This window comes from Hyperoodon ampullatus, assembly GCF_949752795.1.
Source record: "Hyperoodon ampullatus genome assembly, chromosome: 8".
NCBI classification, from domain to species: domain Eukaryota; kingdom Metazoa; phylum Chordata; class Mammalia; order Artiodactyla; family Ziphiidae; genus Hyperoodon; species Hyperoodon ampullatus.
Window position 1 is genome coordinate 83,616,763 of NC_136921.1, and position 27,282 is coordinate 83,644,044.

The 27,282-nt window shown below is 41.6% G+C and overlaps 1 protein-coding gene across 3 annotated transcripts in view; it reads right to left on the minus strand.

Moving 5' to 3' along the window:
- STK39 (serine/threonine kinase 39) overlaps nucleotides 1-27,282 on the minus strand; it is a gene marked incomplete at its 5' end in the record, with an annotated part of 310,643 nt that overhangs the window by 233,639 nt on the left and 49,722 nt on the right. For all 3 annotated transcript variants that reach the window (XM_079710015.1, XM_079710013.1, XM_079710014.1), the window contains one exon: nucleotides 9,046-9,154. In XM_079710015.1, coding sequence (XP_079566141.1) covers nucleotides 9,046-9,154 — 109 coding nt within the window. The remainder of the gene's footprint in view (nucleotides 1-9,045; nucleotides 9,155-27,282) is intronic.

Below are 27,282 nucleotides of genomic sequence, written 5' to 3' on the forward strand. Positions count from 1 at the left end.
TCCTACTCAGCCTTGGTTGAGAAGTCACACCCACCCAAGTTCCAACATCATGTGCAGTTAAATCTGAGGAGGTGCTACTTCTAACTTTATTCTAAAGTACTTGTTCTCAACCTTGGCTGCACAGTGGAATCGCCTCGGGAGTTTTAAAAAATACCAATGCCTGGATCTCAGCCCCAGAGACACTGATGTAAAATTGGTTTACGACACAGCCTGGGAATGAAATTTTTCAAAAGCTCCCAGGTGATTCTACTGTGTAGCAAAGGTTGAGAAGCACTGCTTTCCAGCTAAGCACTGAGATGCATTAATTCTTTCAATGAAATGCTGAGAGAAACATCTACCTCCCAAGCACATTTCCACACTGCAACTTAATCTAAAAAGGAAAAATAAATATATGACCCACAAATACTATCAAATAAAACGTATATTTCCAAATGCAAGAGATAACCAAATACATCTTTAAAATGTATGCAACACCCTCCAAGCATCTAAAGAATTCCTTAAATGACATGAGGGTAACTGCGTTAATTGAAAACACTTTTCAGAAAGTCGTCGTCAGGCTTGCACTTCAATAACATCAGCATCATTATGAGGGGTAACCTCATCAATATTCATAAGTAACCCAATACTGTAAGTAGCTGAATTTTTTTTAAGAAAAAGAAAAAACAAACCCATAAACTTCAATGATTTCAAATGTCAGCCAAGAAATGGAAGGAAAAGATTGACAAAGCTCTCCTAAGAGCACTGTATTTTTTGGACTGTCATTTTCAATCATGAAAAATGTCATTGTGAGGTTTTTTTAATTATAAAAAATTAAATGCCACATATGCAGCAAACTCCTGCTTCTTTTAAAATAAGAGTACCAATAGGAAAAAACCAACTCAAGGAAGAGTTAAGTCAAATATTCTGACCTGTACTATTTATGAATAAATCAACCATTGTCCCTCACCAGTTAGTTTTATAATTATTTTCATATGATTTGGTATCTGTCTATCCAAGTACAGTCCAGTTGAAGACAGGATTAGAAATGGGGAAAGTCTAGATGTTTTGAAGACAGGGAAACACTTGTAAGAAATTAGGAAAAGGGAAACAAATTTTGTGATAGCCTTAATCAGTGTTTGTGGAGAAGTATTTAAAACTAGAGAGAGCAGTTGTAAAAGGTAAAGTATCAGGGGAGTTGGAAGTAGGTCTGGAAAATCCCTGGAAATCAGCAGAGAAATCACAATGGGTAAACATCTACTTCCAACAGAACAGAATGTCCATCCCAGGGCCTATCTGCTTGGTTATGAATGATGGTCATTCTGCAAAAACTATTCCCAAAAAAACTAAAGAATTTTGCTTGGAAATGAAAAAGTCTCTGCAATAGTTATTTTTCACCAAGAGAAAATAACTCTTTCCAAGGAGAGGAAAGAAAGCAAAGAGTAAAGGAGTGATGTGCAAAGTTCAATGGGGAAGAACCATTTTCTTTTAGAGTTGGCTGAAAAAGTTCTTCCGCAAACAGTAACAAGGATGCCTTACGGGTTCTGAAAGCTCTTAAGCTGGCCATCAGGAATCTGAATCAGACTCAGCTATCAACAACTGCTATTTGATCATTTAACTGTCCATGACTGGGTATACTGGGAAAAATAAAGTCGAAGACTTCGTTAAAAATAGAAACATGAAGAAACTTTCTTGTCAGCCAATTTATGCTGCTGGAAACCCCAGGCCAGTTTTCAGCAATGCTGCTATTTTTGGCTTCATCACCAAAGGATGAGAATGCGAGGTGAAACGTGTCTTTCTTTTTTGCGGCCTCCCGTGCGTGTCCCACGCCTGGGTATGATCTGCAGTCTGGGGTTCTGCCAGCGAACAGAGGCAGAAACCCCGCTGAACACTCTCCAGCCTTCTCCCTGTTTCCGAGTCCTTCTTTTTCAGAGTCAGCTTAATTAATTGTGGAAATATAATCAAACCAAAATAAGAAAGACAATAACATAGGAAAGAACAGAACCATCTGTCTCAACCCAAGCAATAACATTTTCCAGAAGTTTATGAGGATGGCAAAAGTGAAGTATAAAAAAAAAAAAAAAAAAGATGTAACTGAAGTTGTATTCAATCTGGGAATGTTTTCCCCATTTTCTCCTACTCTGAAAATGAGTATGTACTGGGTCTCTCTGTTACCAAGCACATATAAGTCCAGAAACCTGAGTGGCCTTGAAATGTTAATTTCTGCTTACATTTTGGGGAAAAAAAAGAGATATTAAACATTTTAGCAAGCCATTTCTAACAAATGTATAAGAATACTTAAAAGTAAATTCAATTAGGATATTTAATTATTATCTGGATCTGCTATGATATAACTTTTAAATTTAACATTCCAAAAAGAAAATTATTTTTCTCCAGCCAAATCATACATATTCCTAAGCTAATGTAACTTTAGAGCTGTAAAAATAAGTTACTTTTGCATATGTGATATTCTCTAATTTCTTAAAAATGGTACGTCCTCAAATTATCCAAAAGTTTCTCATTTCTAATTCTGCCCTCAACTGGACTATATTTGGGTAAGCACAAACACCAAATCACATGAAAATAATTACAAAGCCAAGTGGTAAGGGACAAATGACAGTATAAAATGTAATATTTGAGACTGAAATGCTCAAAATAGTACTACACTCAGTGAAGTAGGCTTATATTTTAACGCTATACCCTTGGTACAAAAGATTCTACAAGAAATAGCCAAATGCAATTTGTTACCACATATGACAAGGGATGTGTTGGGATATGAATAATTAATTTACTAATTAGAAAGTTCTTTAGTTCAAAAAGAATGGAAAGTACTTTCGTTGACACAACAGAGAAAACACATACATTATAGCTTCCAGCTTTTTAAGCTGATGTCCTCAAACTGGTATAAATTTTTTTCTATAATAAACAAGATTTGCAAAAGTATTAACACAACTACAGAGATTAGGCTAAAATGCACCAGAAGAAATTTTTTTCTTCATTTTTAAAAATCTCAATTAAAAGGGAAAAAAAGCCTTCTGACTAGAGGAACTGCTTAGAGGTCCCCAAATGCTATAATTTAATTTTAAAAGGAAGAGAGAAGTCTGTGTTAGATAATAGGAGATAACTATTCTCTCAAATGACCATTAGGCAAAGTCAATATCTAGAGCTTTATTCTCCAAAATAACCTACAAATCATAGCTAATTCATTCCTCTAAAGAAATGGAAGGAACGTATGGAAGGATTGAGGGGGAAAAGGTAAAGGGTCAGGGGGAGAGAAAGGGGAGTACAGAGGGAACTGCAGATCAAGAGAAAAGCAAAATAATTAATAAAATAGGGACTTCCCTAGTGGCGCAGTGGATAAGAATCCGCCTGCCAATGCAGGTGACACAGGTTCGGGCCCTGGTCTGGGAAGATCCCATATGTCGCAGAGCAACTAAGCCCATGTGCCACAACTACTAATCCTGCACTCTAGAGCCTGTGAGCTACAACTACTGAGCCCATGTGCCACAACTACTGAAGCCCACATGCCTAGAGCCTGTGCTCCACAACAAGAAAAGCCACTGCAATCAGAAACCCGTGCCGGGCGGCGGCGGGAGAAAGAAAGAAAGTTATTAAAAAATAAATATATAAATAAAATAGCACTATAGCAGAAAGCAGAATGAGAGCAGGGCTTCGTTCTGAGCAATATAAGCACGATTTACTTACAAATACTGTCAGTGAGAGCAAAATATCTTTCTTTATAAGATGATACAGGAAGAGAAGGGCAAATGCTAGAGTTTTTCTACTTCAAGACTGAGAAATTTTTTTCATTATGTACATAGGAGAAACAGATGGCACTCTGTGTACCCAAATCTACGAATTTATGGTGAAGTTTTATCGTTACACAATACTGGAGTGAATTGACACTATCCCGAATTATAAAGCATAATTTGCTAGTAATTAGTGTTTCTATTTAAATGATTTTAAAAGGGGATTTCACTAAAAGAATTAATTTTTAAATACACAGAATCATAGAACTTTTGGTGGTGAAAATAAATTTTTGCCTTCGAGTATACTTCTTTATTGAACAAATGAGGAGACTGTGGACCAGAAGTGAAAGTGATTCATCCCAAGCCGAGGACCCAAGTGGAGAACGCAGGCCCTCTGACCCAGGAAGCAATCTTCCCTCTACCACAAATTTCAGCATTCATCACTGGTGCATAGTTGTTTTTTGAAACGGTTTTGCTCACATTTGTCACTCATCACAAACTAAAATATTTTAATGATCATTACATATTATTGCATAATATAATCACTTAACTAGACATTTTACCCCCCCCTTTTTTTTAAGAAATAAGCACTTTGTTCAACCCCAGGGCCATGATTTTTCCTACACCTAAAGCACTCCTGCCCCTAAGAATTAAACTGTAAGATTTGATGGCACTGATGTATATTAAAGAATGAGAAAATGGTACTGAGTTTTCTGTGACTCAGTACCAAGGACAGACTAAAAATATGAGAATTCTAGTCTAGAGAAAAAAAATTGAGAAGGATATGATTAAAATCTAAAAATCATAAAGTCAAGTAAGATGATGACCCAAAATGTTCAACAATCCCTGGGTAGAACTAAAGGAGAGTGTGCCCTGAAGGCTGAAAAAAGTGGGATTTAGGATAAACAAAAGGAAGGACTGTGTCACATTTTATGGAATTCATTGTCACCGGGTAATAGAGACTGAAAAAGATACATGACTTCAGAAAAGTCCTCTATCCATGGAATAAATTCTCCACCCACGTAATAAACTTTAACAGAAGCCAAGTGTGCCCTCGAGTAGCATCTCTAACCTTTGAGGTTGACCACAAACCAGAGAACCAAGGTCTTTCAAGAAACCTCAAGGCCATCTTCAACAAGAATATACTAGTCTGCATGACGGTGGGTCAGACCCACTTAGCAAGCCTTAAGTTCCTACTGGAAAGCAAGAACTTCCTCAATGGGGTACACATTAGAGAATCTATCAATCTGCTAACCCATTTCTAGACAAATAGGGGGGAAATGTGCAGAAAGATATTCCTAGCTCAAACATCTCACCAACCCAATACCAAAATGAAGAGACTCACTGGCCAGTCCCTGGGCTCCACAACAAAAAAGACCCCTCTTTGTTTTCCCACCATCTAGCTCAGTGCCTACCATCTAGCAGGGTTTTAATAACTATGGAGTGAACAAATTCTGCTCTAAAACTATATCTCCCAGAGGGTGTAAAGCTAATTATAATTAGTCATTTTTAACACTGTGGGATTAACAAAATATGGGGTTAACAACAAACATGGGATTCACAACTCTCAGAAATTATCAAAGTATCTAGGTTGGGATGGTTAAGAATATAGAACAGACCAGTAAAACCCCTTGGCTCCCGGAAAATTAACCACCAAGATCATCAAACCCAGTAAGATTAGGATGTATAGGCCAAAGTCAAAAACACATATGAAAATTCAAAAGAATGCATAGAAAAATAATTAGGTTAGATTGAGTAGGTTAAACGCTACTCATGTGATGCCAAGGAAAACATTTACTCTAGGGTGTTCTAATCTAATTGTTAAAATGAAATGAAGTTTTAGTGAGCGTATACCTTTGTCCTCTCATGTATATACCCAAAACTCATCTTTTTTATGGGCCTAAGCACAATGGAGAAACTCAAGTGTTTACCAAATAGATTAGTATCTCTGAGGATATTACAGTACTTATTCCAACAGCATAAATTTTATTTAAATTACCAATTGTTTAGCACCAGTGATCTCACTGAACATTTCTTTTCCTCCCTTCATTCTCAGAGAAGATGACACTGCGATTATTACTTTGCTTCAGAAATCATGATACTTCAACTAAAAAATAAATTTAAAAAAAGGAAAAGAGGGCTTCCCTGGTGGCGTAGTGGTTGAGAGTCCGCCTGCCGATGCAGGGGACACGGGTTCGTGCCCCGGTCCGGGAGGATCCCACATGCCGCGGAGCGGCTGGGCCCATGAGCCATGGCCGCTGAGCCTGCGCGTCCGGAGCCTGTGCTCCGCAGCGGGAGAGGCCACAACAGTGAGAGGCCCGCGTACGGCAAAAAAATAAAAATAAAAATAAAGGAAAAGAAATCATGACCACTCGAATCTTCTTCAGCCAAACCTCGAACAAACTCTATGACCATGGAAAAATCGGACAGCCTCCATCACATAAAGAAGCAGAGTCCAGGGCCAGTTGTCCAAAACTGTTCTCTGCCATCATACCCAACCTCCATGGGTAAATCCCACCTTACTATGGGAGTCAGGGCAGGGGGGTAGGGACAGGGCAGAGAGTAGGGGTGGGACGTGAGAGTTTCAACAGGGGAGGCAGCTGTTCCTGTAGCCAGCAAATAGTTGATAACTGTGACTTCTATAACATAACACTCCCACAAGATAAGGATTCCAGCGGCCATTGTTTCTTATAAGGACAATGGTTTCCAGTCAACACAGGGCACAGTTTGTGAAATGATGCAAAGCACTGACCTGTATATAATACACACACACACAGAATTAAAGGATTATTAGGATACCGGATGTCCAAACACTGCCAAAATGTGAACCCACAGAGATAATAAAAGCGCGAGCAGCAGCAGGATTAGAAGTTGAAAAGAATTACAGCAACTTCGCGCCACACAATCATGTGCCGATAGCTGGGCTACAAAAGCCTGACAACTTTAGGCAGGCTAGACTGTAAATTCCATTTCTGCTTGTTTGCAAAGGACCTGGGAGTTTTGTGTCCTAAAGAACCAGAGCCATTCTCCCCATCCCTAGAAATAGCAAGACATAAAAAGGTCAAAAGTTCAAAATTAAGGAAAGATCGGAGCAACAAATCAATACATCTTTTAAAATGAAAAACAGATAATTATGCACATACACTATACTCCATTAACACAGCATGGGCATTGCTGGGACGGGGGTGCAGGGGGGAAGAATGAAGGAAAGAAATTAACTGCTAATAAGCAAACTTGTAAATCTTAAGACCTCAGATTAATGGAGCCAAGCACAAAGCCATAAAAGCACCAGTCCTCACACTGACGGCTCTGGCTAAATTACGAGTAACTCCAAATGACACTGCTATGGTTCCTGGTGCCGGGGTAATAGAGAAAATGGCCCGGAATGACAGTCTCCCTCATGCCTCCACTAGGACCCTTACACAGCTATCATCACTGGCAGCCGACTGCTGATAAGAAGTCAGCAAGGGGGAAACATGGAAGCTTTAGGCAACTGACGGCTTGGTGGGAACCAGAGACCACAGCATCAGCCCAGCAGGCTGCTTTCAGAGATGTCAGATACAAGGACTTACACAAGCCTTACACATATTCTGTATAAATATTCTGCTGGTGGTAAAAAGATGGCTGTGAGACCTCCAACAGAACACCACGATCAAACACAACTGTCATGGGCAAAGTTGTCATGGGCAAGAGTGCTATTTCCAAATAGGGCGTAAGTATAAATGTATACTCCAAGGTTTTTTAAAAATTAATGTGTACTTTGTATAGCCACAGAACTTGAGGACTCCTAATGGGATCTTAGAGATCTTGGGATTCGGCTCTTTTTAAAGCGTGCAGAGCTGTTAGGTAGCTTGAATAAAATTGAAAAACAAGTTAGTGGCAAAAGCAGGACACAGCTCTCTCCATAGTTTGTTTAAAGCTTTTTCCACTCCGGAAAGTGATCTTGAAAACTGGTCCCATGACAAAGGCACAATATTATTGGTGACCGTGATAACAAGCAACAGAAGTATGCAGTAATAATTTCAGTAAGAGCAAAGCACAGCTGAAATTTTGAAGAGAGTAAAAGCCTTAAATGTATGCAAAAAAAAAAAAGAGTTGTTTTTTTTGGGGGGGAAAATTAACATTAAGTTGTGGAAGCCCTTCCTTTAATCTGAGTTTTAGCCGGCAATCTGTTGCTTCAATCCCAGTGAAAACTATGCCTTGTGTAATCTAATTTGAAATGTAAGACCAAATAGATCTGGAAAAGTACAGCTTTATCCTTGTACTTAATTTATACTATAGTGTACTGTAATTATGCCTGAAGTAAAAGCTATATTCTGAGTAAAGACAAAAAGCTCTTGTTAATGACATTCCATTCCCCCAATGTAGGCTATAACAAAAGGCTTCTTCATTTGGAGCCAACTGTCATTACACTTTGTAGCGTGTATGGAGCTACTGGACTAATATTTGTCCTGGGATTAGTGTTGGGATAACCAATCAGTTAACTCCTCCACTGCAGTATTCTATTATCCTCAAATAAATGACCACAAGGAAAAAAAGAAAATTGGCAGGCAGATCGACAACTATATTTATGAGATTAAACTCTCAAACCCTTGACAGTTTGCTGGGCAACTAATAACCATTTGCCAAGCTCTTCATTTAATAATGAGTCAGCTAAGCCAAAAGCAGATGTTCCTTCAACCAACCAATGGTACTACAGTCATATCCACACCGAAAAGCTCCAGTTATTTATGTAACGTACTTTATTTAGAAGAAGTACAAGTTGCCCTGTACAAAAAATAAACTCCTGTCATTAGCCAATAAGAATGCAAGCTATCCTGCAGTATTTTGAATAACTGAAATTTATAGGAGATATTTTAATTTATGAAAGCCAAAATGATCAGCTAATTGTTTAGGGAGTAACTCCTATTTGCATCAGGATTCAAGACTGAGGACCAGAAGCTCACCATCTAACTCTGCACTCAGTATCACATTACCTTAGGTCATCTGAGTCTCTGCACTCAGTATCACATGACCTTAGGTCACCTGAGTCTGTTCCCTCATTTCATAAAAAAGAGTGTCAACACTGAGACCCTCCCCACCTGGGGATTATGAGGACTGAGCAAAATTCTGTTTGTCAAAGCAAAGTAAGCTGTATATTACACAACACAATCATAAGGAGAAAAAAGCCATGTGGGCTGCTTTCCAAGAAATAAGTGTGTCCAAACAGGAGAAAACACCAAGTTGCCTCTGCTCTCTGCTCTCTTGCTTCTCCGGCCCATCTCTATGTATCCATGAGTTAAGAAAAGCAACGAGCAGTATCCCCTTCACTTTTACTTACTAATAGTTCATCCATGCTGGTCTGGCATTTTTCCAAGTTGATCCGCTTTATTGCTACACGTTCTTGCCTGGGTTTACATAGAGCAGCCTGCACCACAGCTGTAGCGCCACTGCCTGAAACGAAATAAAAACAACATCAGCTATCAAGTGGCACACTGTCTGGTTACTATTTGGGACCCCCTTCACAAATTAATATCTATTTTTTTAAGTTTCTACTCAAAGTATTCAAAACATTATCATTTGACATCTTTTTAAAGAGCTTCTTAAGTCCTAAAATAATTCTATGAAGGAGAAAAAAGGAAAAACTGCACTTTTCTGGAGAATACAAAGACAGTATCTGCACTTCAGAGGCTTAACAATCCAGGAAGGTGACCCACATCAAAAGAGCCCATTGCGGGCTTCCCTGGTGGCGCAGTGGTTGAGGGTCCACCTGCCGATGCAGGGGATACGGGTTCGTGCCCCAGTCCGGGGGGATCCCACGTGCCGCAGAGTGGCTGGGCACATGAGCCATGGCCGATGGGCCTGTGCGTCCGGAGCCTGTGCTCCGCAATGGGAGAGGCCACAACAGTGAGAGGCCCGTGTACCGCAAAAAAAAAAAAAGAGCCCAGTGCAATACAGGGTGTTCACTGCTGCCCAAAACAAACGCTGAGAAAGTGATGGGTCTCATGTCACAAGAATAAGAGAGGGCTTCCCTGGTGGTGCAGCGGTTAAGAATCCGCCTGCCAATGCAGGGCACACAGGTTCGAGCCCTGGTCCGGGAAGATCCCACATGCCACAGAGCAGCTAAGCCCGTGCGCCACAACCACTGAGCCTGCGCTCTGGAACCCTCAAGCCACAACTACTGAAGCCCGCGCACCTAGAGCCCGTGCTCCGCAACAGAAGCCACTGCAATAAGAAGCCCGCTCACCACAACTAGAGCAAGCCCGAGCACAGCAACAAAGAACCAATGCTGCCAAAAATAATTAATTAATTAATTAATTTAAAAAAAAAGAATAAGAGACATAAGCATCTAAGCACACCCCTGTGTGGATGCCATTACCATCGTCTGATGCTGATGCCTTCCCATTTCAGTGCCTTTACAATATCTCAAGCTCTACTCCCACTTCAGCCCAAACCAAACCACTCCAGCCTGAGCTACTTCAGGGCTTCCATGAGATGCTGTGACAACTTATCTACTCTGAGCACTCTGTGAGCTTATTACTTCCAAGTCTGCTCTACAATTAGAAGAACAGGAATCAACCTGAGTATTCTCATGCTGAAAGCAGGGCTTTTCAAGGATGCCAAGCAAAATGATGCAAATGTGTAATTACAAAAGCTCTCAGCATTCATATGCATTTCCCATTTCTAAGGTTTCATGATCATTAGCTAATGCACTCAAATTCCTACGAGACAGAGTCATGTCATCATCCATATTTTATAAGAGCAAACTGTAGACGTGTAATGATTTGTGGCACAGCACAAAGAGCTCCTAATCGGATTTGTATTCCATAGGGGCAAAAAGACCTCCAGGTTAAGGCATCTCAACTCTGCAAAGAATACCAAAAATCTCATTCTTATCACATAAATCCTCTCCCTGCAAGACTGCCAAGGAGAGAAACAGCCTGTACTCGGGACTGTGCAAAAGGGGGCAGATGTGACCGTCCACTTTTCTCCTTCAAGTTTTTCTTTGGGTACTATTTCCCAAATGAGTCACGGAATATCATCCAAAGGGCAGGAGGGAGGATCTTTTGTCAATAAGGAGGGGAGACCAATAATAGATTTCCTGATACATGTGAGAGAAAGGCACGACACTTCTTGCGCAAATCAAGGCTTTCCCACCCCCAAAGAAGTGCCCAAATGGGTGTGTTGAGCACTGAAGTTCTGCCCTGTGGTCTCATCATCAGCTCTGGCCCCCTGATCTATGACCCGAGCAGGTCACCCTAATGCTCCAAAGACAGGTCTCCAAGTTCACGGTTTCCGTTCCAGGAAGTCCTACCTGTGTTCACTGGGGAAGAAACTCCACAGATACTGACCACCCACTATATAGTCGCGGCATTTTCCTCGCATAATTCTTGTTACAAGCCTGTGCAGTTTTTGTTATTAGTCTCATTTTATATGTGAGAACACTGGGACTCGGAAAACGTGCCCACACAGCTAACAAGTACCTGAGCTGGGATCTGAGTCAGGTCTGCAGGACTCTAACGTCCATGCTTTTTTCCTACCTCCCACAAGTCAGAAGCGCACTTCTCCCTTCCTTCCTTCTTTTGCCCTTCCTAGGAAAACATTTTCTGCCCTATATGGCTGAAGAAAAGAGAAACAACCTAGAGAGCCTCACTCTCTCTAGAGCTCGGTGCAAGGAGCAAACGCCACTGTCAGAGGTTGTTTAAAAGGGGCTGCCTGTCCCTAACCTCACTGCTTCTCCATCAGCTGTTACTCCAAGTCCCACTGGATCAACCTCACTGGCCCTGCAGATCGCAGCACGTTGGGCTCAATCCAGAATGCTCCAGATACCAGGGCCAAACACTACAAAGAGCGCTGCTGATAGCAGAGTGTATTTTCCAGTCAAGGTCTCCAGAACAAGAGACCATCACCGAAGGGAGCCACAGAGAAAGTGATAAGTAGCGAGTTAGCGCTGGGCCTGGTACCCAGCAGAGAAATCAACAAACGTCTTTAAGAAGCTGCTGATGGGAAGCTCAGCCCTACCTGTTGTAAATCACCCCCCAATCCCACCCTGCCATCCTCCATCCACATCCCAGAACATTCTCACATTGGGAAAACTGCAAAACAGGAAAGAAGAAGACGAATTCCCAGAAACGGTAAAATAAGTGTACATAATACAGGACTACCACTCCCAGTCAGTTGAGCCCTTGACTATAAAAGCCTTCTGGCTTCCACAGACAAACGCAAGAATATGGACACAAAGAAGAATTCTAAAAAGGGGAAGGGATGTTGAGTTGGCTTTTGCACAGCAAAGGAAACCACTGACAAAATGAAAAGACAGGGACTTCCTTGGTGGCGTAGTGGTTAAGAATTCGCCTCCCAATGCAGGGGACGCAGCTTCGATCCCTGGTCAGAGAACTACATCGCACATGCATGCCACAACTAAGAGTTCACATGCTGCAACTAAGACGCGGCACAACCAAAAATCAATCAATCAATTAATTAAAAAATTAAAAATGGCAGAAGGGGAGAGGCAGCACGTGCAAAGGAGGGCCTCTGAGCGTGGCGTTCCGGAGTTTGGAGCCGTATGGCTGACACAGTCTTGGTGCTCCAGCCGGGTGTCAGGCCTGAGACTTTGAAGTAGGAGAGCCGAGTTCGGGACACTGGTCCACCAGAGACCTCCCAGACCCACATAATATCAAACGGCAAAAGCTCTCCCAGAGATTTAAATCTCAACGCGAAGACTCAACTCCACTCAACGACCAGCAAGCTACAGTGCTGGACACCCTATGCCAAACAACTAGCAAGACAGGAACACAAATCCACCCATTAGCAGAGAGGCTGCCTAAAATCATAATAAGGTCACAGACACCCCAAAACACACTACCAGATGTGGTCCTGCCCACAGGGAAGACAAGATCCAGCCTCATCCACCAGAACACAGGCACCAGTCCCCTCCACCAGGAAGCCTACACAAATCACTAAACCAATCTTACCCACTGGGGGAAGACACCAAAAACAATGGGAACTACGAACCTGCAGCCTGCAAAAAGGAGACCCCAAACACAGTAAGTTAAGCAAAATGAGAAGAGAGAGAAACACACAGCAGATGAAGGAGCAAGGTAAAAACCCACCAGACCAAACAAATGAAGAGAAAATAGGTGGTCTACCTGGAAAAGAATTCAGAGTAATGATAGTAAAGATGATCCAAAATCTTGGAAACAGAATGGAGAAAATACAAGAAACGTTTAACAAGGACCTAGAAGAAATAAAGAGCAAACAAACAATGATGAACAACACAATAAATGAAATTTAAAATTCCCTAGAAGGAATCAATAGCAGAAAAACTAAGGCAAAGGAACGGATATGTGACCTGGAAGATAAAATAGTGGAAATAACTACTGTAGAGCAGAATAAAGAAAAAACAATGAAAAGAACTGAGGACAGTATCAGAGACCTCTGGGACAACATTAAACATACCAACATTCGAATTATAGGGGTCCCAAAAGAAGAAGAGAGAAAGAAAGGGACTGAGAAAATATTTGAAGAGATTACAGTTGAAAACTTCCCTAATATGGGAAAGGAAATAGCCAATCAAGTCCAGGAAGCAGAGAGAGTCCCATACAGGATAAATCCAAGGAAAAACCCGCCAAGACACATATTAATAAAATTATCAAAAATTAAATACAAAGAAAAATATTAAAAGCAGTAAGGAAAAAAACAACAAATAACATACAAGGGAATCCCAATGAGGTTAACAGCTGATCTTTCAGCAGACACTCTGCAAGCCAGAAGGGAGTGGCAGGACATATTTAAAGTGATGAAAGAGAAAAACCTACAACCAAGAATACTCCACCCAGCAAGGATCTCATTCTGATTCAACCGAGAGGTTAAAAGCTTTACAGACAATCAAAAGCTAAGAGAATTCAGCACCTCCAAACCAGCTTTACAACAAATGCTAGGGGAACTTCTCTAGGCAGGAAACACAAGAGAAGCAAAAGACTTACAATAACAAACCCAAAACAATTAAGAAAATTGTAATAGGAATACACATATGGAAAACTACCTTAAATGTAAATGGACTAAATGCTCCAACCAAAAGACACAGACTGGCTGAATGCATACAAAAACAAGACCCATATATATGCTGCCTACAAGAGACCCACTTCAGACCTAGGGACACACAGAGACTGAAAGTGAGGGGATGGAAAAAGATATTCCATGCAAATGGAAATCAAAAGAAAGCTGGAGTAGCAATACTCATATCAGATAAAACAGACTTTAAAATAAAGAATGTTACAAGAGACAAGGAATGACACTACATAATGATCAAGGGATCAATCCAAGAAGAAGATATAACAATTGTAAATATTTATGCACCCAACAGAGGAGCACCTCAATACGCAAGGCAAATGCTCACAGCCACAAAAGGGGAAATCGACAGTAACACAACCACAGTAGGGGACTTTAACACCCCACTTTCACCAATAGACAGATCATCCAAAAGGAAAACAAATAAGGAAACACAAGCTTTAAATGATACATTAAACAGGATGGGGCTTCCCTGGTGGCGCAGTGGTTGAGAGTCCGCCTGCTGATGCAGGGGACACGGGTTCGTGCCCCGGTCTGGGAAGATCCCACATGCCACGGAGCAGCTAGGCCCATGAGCCTTGGCCACTGAGCCTGCGTGTCCGGAGCCTGTGCTACGGAACAGGAGAGGCCACAACAGTGAGAGGCCCGCGTACCACAAAAAAAAAAAAAAAAAAAAACAAGATGGACTTAATTGGTATTTATAGGACATTCCACCCAAAAACAACAGAATACACTTTCTTCTTAAGTGCTCATTCTCCAAGACAGATCATCTCTTGGGTCATTTCAAGAAAGCTGAAATCGTGTCAAGTGTCTTTTCCGACCACAATGCTAGTAGACTAGATATAAATTACAGGAAAAGAACTGTAAAAAATACAAACACATGGAGGCTAAACAATACATTACTAAATAACCAAGAGATCACTGAAGAAATCAAAGAGGAAATCACAAAATACCTAGAAACAAATGACGATGAAAACACGACGACCCAAAACCTATGGGATGCAGCAAAAGCAGTTCTAAGAGGGAAGTTTACAGCAATACAATCCTACCTCAAGAAACAAGAAACACCTCAAATAAACAACCTAACCTTACACCTAAAGCAATTAGAGAAAGAAAAACCAAAAAAACCCAAAGTTGTAAGAAGGAAAGAAATCATAAAGATCAGATCAGAAATAAATGAAAAGAAATGAAGGAAACAATAGCTAAGACCACTAAAATGACAGGTTGGTTCTCTGAGAAGATAAGCAAAATTGATATACCACTAGCCAAGACTTCATCATGAAAAAAAGGGAGGAGACTCAAAGCAATAGAACTGGAAATGAAAAAGGAGAAGTAACAACTAACACTGCAGAAATACAACGGATCATGAGAGATTACCACAAGCAACTCTATGCCAATAAAATGGACAAACTGGAAGAAATGGACACATTCTTAGAAAAGCACAACCTCCCAAGACTAAACCAGGAAGAAATAGAATGTGTAAACAGACCAATCACAAGCACTGAAATTGAAACTGTGATTAAAAATCTTCCAACAAACAAAAGCCCAGGACCAGATAGCTTCACAGGCGAATTCTATCAACCATTTAGAGAAGAGCTAACACCTATCCTTCTCAAACTCTTCCAAAATATAGCAGAGGCAGGAATACTCCCAAACTCATTCTAGGAGGCCACCATCACCCTGATACCAAAACCAGACAAAGATGTCACAAAAAAAAGAAAACTACACAACAATATCACTGAAGAACATAGATGGAAAAATCCTCAACAAAATACTAGCAAACAGAATCCAGCAGCACATTAAAAGGATCATACACCATGCTCAAGTGGGATTTACCCCAGGAATGCAAGGATTCTTCAATATACGCAAATCAATGTGACAAACCATATTAACAAATTGAAGGAGAAAAACCATATGATCATCTCAATAGATGCAGAAAAAGCTTTCTACAAAATTCAACAATCATTTATGATAAAAAACCCTCCAGGAAGTAGGCATAGAGGGAACTTACCTCAACATAATAAAGCCCATATATGACAAATCCACAGCCAACATCATTCTCAATGGTAAAAAACTGAAACCATTTCCACTAAGATCAGGAATAAGACAAGGTTGCCCACTCTCACCACTATTATTCAACATAGTTTCAGAAGTTTTAACCACAGCACTCAGAGAAGAGAAAGAAATAAAAGGAATCCAAATCGGAAAAGAAGAAAACTGTCACTGTTTGCAGATGACATGACACTATGCATAGGGAATCCTAAAGAGGCTACCAGAAAACTACTAGAGCTAATCAATGAATTTGGTAAAATAGCAGGATACAAAATTAATGCACAGAAATCTCTTGCAGTCCTAGACACTAATGATGAAAAATCTGAAAGAGAAATTAAGGAAACACTACCATTGCAACAAAAATAAAAAAATATCTAGGAATAAACCTACCTAAGGAGACAAAAGACCTGTATGCAGAAAACTATAAGACACTGATGAAAGAAATTAAAGATGATACAAACAGATGGAGAAATATACCATGTTCTTGGATTGGAAGAATCAACATTGTGAAAATGACTATACTACCCAAAGCAATCTACAGATTCAATGCAATCCCTATCAAACTACCAATGGCATTTTTCACAGAACTAGAACAAAAAATTTCAAAATTTGTATGGAAACACAAAAGACCTTGAATAGCCAAAGCAGTCTTGAGGGAAAAAAATGGAGCTGGAGGAATCAGGCTCCCTGACTTCAGACTATACTACAAAGCTACAGTAATCAACACAGTATGGTACTGGCACAAAAACAGAAATATAGATCAATGGAACAGGGTACAAAGCCCAGAGATAAACCCACACACATATGGTCACCTTATCTTTGATAAAGGAGGCAAGAATATACAATGGAGAAAAGACAGCCTCTTCAGTAAGTAGTACTGGGAAAACTGGAAAGGTACATGTAAAAGAATGAAATTAGAACACTCCCTAACAGCATAAACAAAAATAAACTCAAAATGGATTAAAGACCTAAATATAAGGTCAGACACTATCAAACTCTTAGAGGAAAACATAGGCAGAACACTCTGTGACATACATCACAGCAAGATAGTTTTTGAACCACCTCCTAGAGAAATGGAAATAAAAACAAAAATAAATAAATGGGACCTAATGAAACTTCAAAGCTTTTGCAAAGCAAGGAAACCATAAACAAGACAAAAAGACAACCCTCAGAATGGGAGACAATATTTGCAAATGAAGCAACTGACAAAGGATTAATCTCCAAATTATACAGGCAGCTCATACAGCTCAATATCCAAAAAACAAACAACCCAATCCAAACATGGGCAGAAAACCTAAATAGACATTTCCCCAAAGAAGATACACAGATGGGCAACAAACACATGAAAGGATGCTCAACATCACTAACCATTAATGAAATGCAAATCAAAACTACAATGAGGTATCACCTCACACCAGTCAGAATGGCCATCATCAAAAAATCTACAAACAATAAATGCTGGAGAGGGTGTGGAGAAAAGGGAACCCTCTTGCACTGCTGTTTGGAATGTAAATTGATACAGCCACTATGGAGAACAGTATGGAGGCTCCTTAAGAAACTAAAAATAAAACTACCATATGACCCAGCAATCTCACTACTGGGCCTATACCCTGAGAAAACCATAATTCAGAAAGAGTCATGTACCACAATGTTCACTGCAGCACTATTTACAATAGCCAGGACATGGAAGCAACCTAAGTGTCCATCGACAGATGAATGGATAGAGAAGATGTGGCACATATATACAATGGAATATTACTCCGCCATAAAAAGAAATGAAATTGAGTTATTTGTAGTGAGGTGGATGGACCTAGAGACTGTCATACAGAGTGAAGTAAGTCAGAAAGAGAGAAACAAATACCGTACGCTAACACACGTATATGGAATCTAAAAAAAAATAAAAGGTTTTGAAGAACCTAGGGGCAGGACAGGAATAAAGACACAGACATAGAGAATGGACTTGAGGACATGGGGAGGGGGACGGGTAAGCTGGGACGAAGTGAGAGAGTGGCAATGAACATACATACACTACCAAATGTAAAATAGATAGCTAGTGGGAAGCAGCTACACAGCACAGGGAGATCAGCTAGATGTTTTTTATCCACCTAGAGCGGCGGGATAGGGAGGGTGGGAGGGAGACGCCAGAGGGAGGAGATATGGGGATATATGTTTATGTATAGCTATTCACTTTGTTATACAGCAGAAACTAACCCACCATTGTAAAACAATTATACTCCAATAAAGATGTTTAAAAAAAAAAAGAAAAGAAAAGACAACCTACTGAATGGGAGAAAATATTTGCAAATGATACGTCCGATAAGGGATTAATATCCAAAACATGTAAAGAATTCACACAACTCAACATCAAAAAACAAACTGATTAAAAAATGTGCAGAAAAACTGAATAGTCATTTTTCCAAAGAGGACATGCAGGTGGCCAACAGGCACATGAAAAGATGCACAACATTTCTAATCATCAAGGAAATGCAAATCGAAACCAAAATGAGATAACACCTCATACCTGTCAGAATGGTTATCATCAAAAAGAGCACAGGGCTTCCCTGGTGGCGCAGTGGTTGAGAGTCCGCCTGCCGATGCAGGGGACACGGGTTTGTGCCCCGGTCCGGGAAGATCCCACATGCCGCGGAGTGGATGGGCCCGTGAGCCATGGCCGCTGAGCCTGCGCGTCAGGAGCCTGTGCTCCGCAACGGGAGAGGCCACAGCGGTGAGAGGCCCGCGTACCGCAAAAAAAAAAAAAAAAAAAGGGAGCACAAATAACATATGTTGGTGAGGATGTGGAGAAAAGAGAACCCATGTACACTGTTGGTGGGAATGTAAATTGATGTAGCCAATGTGGAAAACAATATGCAGGTTTCTCAAAAAACTAAAAATAGAACTACCATATGACCCAGTAATTCCACTCCTGGTTATATATCCAAAAAAACAAACACACTAATATGAAAAGATGCAGGCACGCCAATGTTCATAGCAGCATTATTTGCAACTGCCGAGATATGGAAGCAACCTAAGTGTCCATGAACAGATGAATGGATAAAGAGGATATGATACATACATACACACACATACACACACACGCACACACACACTGGAATATTAGTCATAAGAAAGAATGAAATTTTACCATTTGCAGCTAGCAACGTGGATGGACTTGGAGGACCTTATGCTAAGTGAAATAAATCAGAGAAAGACGAATACTGTATGATATCACTTACATGTGGAATCTCAAAAATACAACAACTAGTAAATATATCACAAAAGAAGCAGACTCAGAGATAGAGAGAACAAGCTAGTGGTTGCCAGTGGGGAGGGGAGGAGGGGCAATAAAGGGGTGGAGGAGTGAGAGATACAATCTATTGGGTATAAGACAGGCTCAAGGATGTACTGTACAACATGGGGAATATAGCCAATATTTTGTAGCAGCTGTAAATAGAAAGTAACCTTTAAAAATTGTAAAAAACTTTTTTTAATTTAAAAAATAATAAATAATATTTTAAAAAATTTTTTTAATTTAAAAGGGGGAGGGAGTGTTGGGGAAAGTCTTTTATTAGAGCCATACAACTAGAGGATTGTTATTGCTTTATAACTACAGATGACTAAAGAACAACTGGCAGCTTCTCATCTCTCGAAAGAATAAATATGAAAGCTTTATGACCTGAGGTGACTGTCACAGCATGAATGGATTTAACCACTCATTGGACAATGTGGAACAGTCTACTTTGAATCCAAAGATTTCCTTCAACTGTAAGAGAGATCAAGAACAACTTTAGAGGTGCAGGGAGCCTTAAAGACCATCAAGTCTAGCCCCTCACTATGTGGCTGAGGACAGGAAGGGAAGGGAGGCAAGCTCTCATCAGAAGCCAGATCAGCCAGCACCTTGATATGGACTTCCCAGCCTCCAAAACAGTGAGAAATAAATTTCGGTTGTTGAAGGCACCCATTCTTAAGGTATTTTATTATGGCGGCCCAAGCTGACTAATACAAAAAGCTTTCCTTGTCTGTTCTGAAGTCACTCTCCCACGATCACCTATGCTGAATTATGCCATATAAGTTAGAAGTTCTCAAAAACATCCTAATTAATTCCAACAGCAATAAGAGACAAGATTCAACTGAAGGGCCTCTGGAAGGCCTCTGTAATTCTCAAGTCTTAGGTTAGTAAGACCCTTGAGAAGAAGGTTAGACAGGGATTCTATCCAACCCTGATACTGATTCCCTCTGAGACACTGGCCCTATTTCTACCTACACCTCCGTTTCCTTAATGGGCATAATAAAATCTACCTGCAAGGCTTAATAACAATGAGTTTCACATCCCTGGAAAACATCGACTCAATAAATGTTAGGCTCTCTCGCTGGGACTCATTTCTCCATCTGTAACATGAAGGAGGTGGATTATATCTGTAGTTTGTACTGGGGAAGAGAGAGAGGGCAAAGTAGCTCCAGGTCAGGACTAAGTTTCATTCTGCTCACCAGGAAGATTCAGTTGGTTTAAAAGGGGGGGAAGAGGTGGGCTAAACTGGAAAACCAGAACACTAAATGATTTCTAAGGTCTGATACAGCATGATGAGTTTAAGAGTCGAAGATATAAGAGAGTAACCCAGAGAATTCAGAAACAGCTATGAATTAATATCCTACAGCTACATTTCTCACTGAAAATGTACTTTGATATCTAGTCAAACAAAATGATTTTAAGAAGTCTTTGTTCATCCAGATTGCATGAGTTCATATCCTAGCCCTGCTACATACTAACTGCTTGTCCTTGGACAACTTTCTTAACATCTCCACGCCTCAGTTTCTTCCCTTGTAAGATGTCAGTAATAGCACCGAGTTCACAGGGCAGCTGTGAAGATCAAATGAGTTAATACATGGAAAGCCCTTGGAACCGTGCCTAGCACACAGGACATACTAATTAAATCTCAGCTAGAATTACTCCTCAGGGAAATCCCTCCAGGTCAGCTGGTGTCCTGTCAATTTGTCATGTTAACACCATATAGTATTTCACGATGTTGATGTACCACAATTTATTCAGCCCTTCTTTTACTGATGAGTACTTTTTTTATGTCCAGTTCCCCACCCCCCATTACAAACAGTGTAACAATAAACATCTGGAACTCTTAAAATATATATTAGTCGAAAAGAACTTTCATGTTAAAGTTAGGACATGGTCAACTGTTCAGTAACTCCTTCCCATAAATGTCAGGATTTAAAAAGCAAAAAGGTAAACAGGAAAGGTATTACATTAGCCTGTGACAGGAATGGTGGCCAGGGGAAGCAAATTCTGTCATCATATGCTACTTAAATGAAGAGCACCAAGCCGAAACTTTAACAAGAGTTTGTCCATCTCTTAGCACCTGAAAAAGCTCTTTAGTTACGCATAGTTGTCCTTTTTTAGTGAATAGAGTCCAGAGCTGTATCAGGGTTTCTTTTTATTTAGAGGTGCTGGCTGCTAGTATGCAGTAAACAAAACAGATGACTTTGGTCCAGCTGGTGATTTCTTCCAATTCTCTCTTTACCCAAATTGCTCGAGGTGCCCTATTCACGTCATGTGTCCAACCTCATAGCTCATGAGGCCAATCAGGCCCCATGAGGACCACAAGCTGGCCAGGGTGTGAATGGACACACACGTGAGCTCCACGGGGGCACAGCTGCCACTCTGCCTCAGTCCACTGGCGCCATGTGACATCACTGACCTAACGGGGCAAGATTTTGATTCTCGCAGAAAAGCTGAAAATCCAGAATTTTGTGTGAGAGCTCCTAAATTAAGGTTAGCAATTTATGTTTTAAAACATAAAAATATAGTAAGCCACATAAAAGCTCGCCACATGGGCTTCCCTGGTGGCGCAGTGGTTAAGAATCCGCCTGCCAATGCAGGGGACACGGGTTCGAGCCCTGGTCCGGGAAGATCCCACATGCCGTGGAGCAACTAAGCCCATGCACCACAACTACTGAGCCTGTGCTCTAGAGCCCGCGAGCCACAACTACTGAAGCCCGTGCGCCACAACTACTGAAGCCTGTGCTCTAGAGCCCGCGAACCACAACTACTGAAGCCCGTGCGCCACAACTACTGAAGCCTGTGTGCCTACAGCCCATGCTCTGCAACAAGAGAATCCACTGCAATGAGAAGCCCGTGTACCACAACGAAGATCCAATGCAGCCAAAAATAAATAAATAAAACAAATAAATTTAAAAAATATATTTAAAAAAAAAAAAAAGCTCGCCACAGGCTGTATTTGCCTCCCTGGGTAACTGCTAGTTGGCTTCAAATGTGTACCCCTCCTTACCTAAGGGTACAAATTTAAAATTATCTATTCGATTACACATACGAAGCTGTCATTCTTCTAAATCAAAAATGGTCACATTTCCCATGGTTCAACATAATATGAGAATATACTCAGGACATGGGCCCACACTGATTTATAGCAGGTCACCACATGGCCATCCACCGCATCCTACTACTTCATACAAAGAGAAAGCCATCAGAGCTATTCGGTCATTTGGTGCATCCTATGTGGAAGGAACACGGGCACAGTAAACTCTCAAGTCAAACACAAAGAACAGAAACAGTGAGACAGGTGTTATGTGCAATTTTCTGGACAGATTCTTTTACAAAACAGATGCTACTGTTTGCCTGTCAGTATACACTAGGCTGGGCACAGCAAGGCCACATTTCTCACGGCAGCTACAAACAGGTGACCCTCCTAAGCAACCTGGTTTGTGTAACAGCCAAGCTGGTCGAGTTATGTCCTTCTGCCTCGGTCAAAAGAACCAGTGACCAGAGCCTCCTTCTGGGGTTGTTGGAGCAGATTTAGAGCTTACTATAAAAAAATCATAAAGACCAGGGTGAGGTAGAGAAATGGCCACTCAGTGAATGAATTTGTATTTCACCACTGACCTGGATAAACTACCTTCCCTGGGAAAGCCTGGCTTGTTAAAACCTTTAGAGGTCACAGACCTCACCAAAGAAAAGCAAGGCTTGTGTGTAACTCAGCAAGAGCCATCTGATAATACCACAGAAAAACAAAAAGTCACCCGGGGCTCTGATCGTAAGGGAGATAGAGGGAAACTGGTGTGTGGAATCAAACTGGAATGAATGTCATATGCTCACCTTGGACCTCAAGCTACACCTAAAGCAACAATTAAATATGTTTTAAAATTTTTAAACACAGCTCTATACTACCCTTACTAAACTCAGAAAGTGGACTGGGATTATCTAACACAAAGAAAATTATTATTAAGGGATACAGGTAAAGTCTAGGTACCTGGTTAAAGAGGAGTGGTATGTATGGGATAAGAAGCTGTTAAGTATCAGACTCTTAACTTCCATCTAATTCAATGTGATTGATACTGTGATTTACTCCTAGACATTTTTGGTTTCCTTAATGATACACAGTAGATAAGAGTCACTCTGTAAATACGATTACTTGCCAGTTTAAAAAACATTTCACAATTACAGTCGTCCCCCCTTTTTTTGTGGTTTCGCTTTCCGTGATTTTAGTTACCCAAGGTCAACAGTGATCGAAAAACATTAAATGGAAAATTCCAGAAATAAACTATTTGCAAGGTTTAAATTCTGTGCCATTCTGAGTAGTGTGATGAAATCCCACTCCATCCCATCCTGGACGTGAATCGTCCCTTTGTCCAGCGTATCCCACCTGTAAGTCACTTAGTAGCCATCTAAGGTAATCAGATCAACTGTCAAGGTATTGCAGTGCTTGTGTTCAGGTAAAGCCTTATTTTACTTACTAAGGGCCCCAAAGCACAAGAGTAGTGATGCTGCAATTCGGATAGGCCAACGAGAAGCCGAAAAGTGCTTCCTTTAAGTGAAAAGGTGAACGCTCTCGACTTCACAAGGAAAGAAAAACATTGTCTGCAGAGATTGCTAAGATATACGGGAAGAAGGAATCTTCCACCTGTGAAATCATGAAGAAGGAAAAAGAAATTTGTGCTAGTTTTGCTGTCTCACCTCAAACTGTGGAAGTTACAGCCACAGTGCATAAGTACTTACTTAAGATGGAAAGGGCATTAAATCTGTAAGACATTTTGAGAGGGAGAGAGAGAGACCACATTCATATAAATTCTATTATAGTATATTGCTATAATTGTTCTATTTTATTATTAGTTATTGCTAATTTCTTACCGTACCTAATTCATAGTTTAAACTTGATCATAGGTAGGTATGTACAGGAAAAAAAACATAGTATATGTAGGGTTCAGTACTCTCTGCTGTTTCACGCATCTACTGGGGGTCTTAGAACACATCCCTCATGGATAAGGGGGACAGCTGGAGTCTGAAGAGCACTCACTTCAAGGTTAGATCCCTTAAAGCTGAAACAGAATAGCTATTCTGGGCTTCCCTGGTGGCGCAGTGGTTGAGAGTCCGCCTGCCGATGCAGGGAAAACGGGTTCGTGCCCCGGTCTGGGAGGATCCCACATGCCGCGGAGCGGCTGGGCCCGTGAGCCATGGCCGCTGGGCCTGCGCGTCCGGAGCCTGTGCTCCGCAACGGGAGAGGCTACAGCAGTGAGAGGCCCGCGTACCACAAAAAAAAAAAAAAAGAAAGCTGAGGCTCAGAATAGTTATTCTAAGATTCGAGCTCTAATGCTGACACTAATTCTAATGCTGACCACCAGAAAAGTTGGAGTAAAACATACGATCTCTCTGTCCGTGAATGTGTATTTATTGTTTAAGAAAAAGATCATCCTATTTGGGTGGGGTGGGGGGCTTTGACAACCCAGTCCCAGGGATTGGCTATGAATCACTTGAGATGCTGCCTTCTTTAACAACCCCAGGCAGAGTTAGTCACTGCCTCTCTGCCCCTAAGGACTCAGTCCTGTCTCATCCCAGCACTTAACATGCTCATCGAGTTGGTGTCCACAGCCTTATGACTCTAGAACCAACCCTTCCACGGAGGCCCCTGCCTGGAACGCAGGAGGTCCTCCATAACTGTTTCCTAAGTGGATGAAACTCCCATCAACCTCTCCCTGGGTTGACAAGGTAAACAAGGGAGGTGTAGCCGTGCTCAAAGCTGGGTCGATACAGACGAGTCTCAGCCCAAGAGCCTATATAACCTGGAGGCAAGGAGGCAGGGCACTTTTACTCAGTATGCTCACTGTGTGTGTTTGTAAGTAGGTAGCTGTTGGTAGACATGGCAGTTAACGTCAAGGAACAAGCCTTGCAAGGCCATCTGCCTGAAGGCACTGATGGTTTGTAGAACATCTCTTTCAATTCTGGTGTCGTCAAGTGCCACGGGAAAGCTCAGACTGAAGAGCAATGTTCCACCAGAATGGGTTGGGACCCTCAGTTTTTAAAAAGTGAATCCCCTGGCCACTGCTCAGCATGCAGGAATCATGCAAAATGAGGCGGGCTAAAATAAAGTAGGGTCTTCAATGATTCCACCTGATGACAAAGAGGTGACATAAGACACCTGGTAATGTGGAGATGTGACAGACAGGAGCCGATGACAACCCTCCAAATCCATCTTAGGAAACACTGCATCAGGCCCTGGACTGCAGGAGGGACACATCCCTACAGAGCAAACTGGATTTTTATACTCAGTAAAGGTCACTTTGAAGTCCTTGCCCCCTGTAAACTCAAAACCCCATGATCTGGCAAGACTGAAAAACTTCCTGTTCTGCTCTGAGGGGGTAGCGACTCCTCCCAGCAAAACCCACTCATTTTACTGATTAAATCAACCAAATAGAAGCCAACATTCCACAAAGGAATGTCCATTGCTATTCACACAGATAAACAGATACGCCCACTGGCAAAGGCCAAAAGACGCTGAGTGCCCTGGTTCTCAAAGGGTATTTTAACATGGTATGGGGATGGTCTCCAGCTCCTTCCTGCCCCAACCTTAAGCCACTGGGAAGTGGGAAGGGCTCTAAATGCAAAAGGAAGAGCCAGTATCTACACTTCGAGGTCAGTCCCACTTACCCATCTCAGCCACATGCACGTTGTCTTTGTAGGAATAAGAAAAAGGCATCCCCCTCACTGGAGGGCAAGGCCTGCCAAGTGGACAACACACGCCTGGGCAGAAAGCTCCTTTCTCCCAGCTGACTGCATCAGAGCTTGCTGCGCTGAGCAAGGGTTGGGTGTTCAGCCTCCAGGGACCAGTGTACAACTTTGGGGGCCCCTGGTCTAAGCTTAGCACATCCGTAGCCCCAAGCCTGTTTAAGAAAAATAAGTCAAGTCTGTTTCTAAGCCCCAAGACAACCACCTCAGATCTAAGAAAGAGTCCCCATGAGAAGCCCTGGGTTTGGGCAGATTCTTCTCAAAGCCTGCGAGACAGTCATTAATAGCTGAACTCATCTCAGAAACACCTAAGATGTCTGTTTAAAAAGCAGATTCCTTTTTTTGTTTACGATGAACTGATTTTATTTTATTTTTTTTATTGAAGTACAGTTGATTTACGTTTCAGGTGTACAGCCAAGTGATTCAGTTATATAGATGTATTATTTTTCAGATTCTTTTCCATTACAGGTTATTAAAAGATATTGAATACAGTTCCCTGCGCTATATGGTAGGTCCTTGTTGTTTATCTATTTTCTGTATAGTGTGTAACTGTTTAAAAAGCAGATTCTTGAGCCCATATCCAACCTACTGAATCAGAACTGTTGCAGATAGAGGCCTGGAATCTGCATCTTTAATACGCTTCTCCAGCGATTGCCCTATGTCCTTAAGTTTGAGAACCACGGATCCTGAGTGTCGGCTTCTCTGCCCCCTCCCCAGCCAGGGCACCAGGTCTTGGGAAAATTTATCAGCCAGGGGTCAGTCAGGAAAACCAGTTACACTACGTCTTGTAACAGATATTATTTAGTATAAAGAATTGTTCCACAGGCGTTAGAGAAATGAAAAGATGAGTGACACAGAGTACTGCAGGAAGCAGCTATGTCCCCTAGACCCGGGGGAATCAAAGAGGGGGTTTGGGGTTATGAGAATTTGACACCTTAGAGGAGGAGACCCACAGAGCTGGGACCCAGATGTCCGAGGAGCAGGGGCTAACGCCTCGGGAGCTCCAAGGAGGGCCTCTCAGTGAGGGCCCACATGGGGCTGGGAGACCGTCTGAGGACCGGCTGGTGATGGCATCTCTGAGGGATGTCAGGAGGCTGGTTCCAGGATGCAGAAAGAAGCTGCAGACCGGAACCAACTGCTGCTAGAGACTGAAAGACCCTTTCTGGAAGGAAGCTGATAAGAAGAGTAAGCAAGCAGGATGAAGCATGTCCTTTCTCCCTCCTCCAGCCTCCCAGAATCCCTCAGCACTCCCCTATTAGCAGAGCTTAACAGGGAACAGCAGGCAAAGGAGGAACGTGGTTTGCCGAGTACCAGCCCAATATACAAGCCGAGTCTAGAAAGGTCTCTCTAGCTCTTAGAGACAATCACTTAATAAGGATGTGCACCAGCTCCAACAGGAGGATGGGGCCTATTCCAAGCTCCCCCTAACAA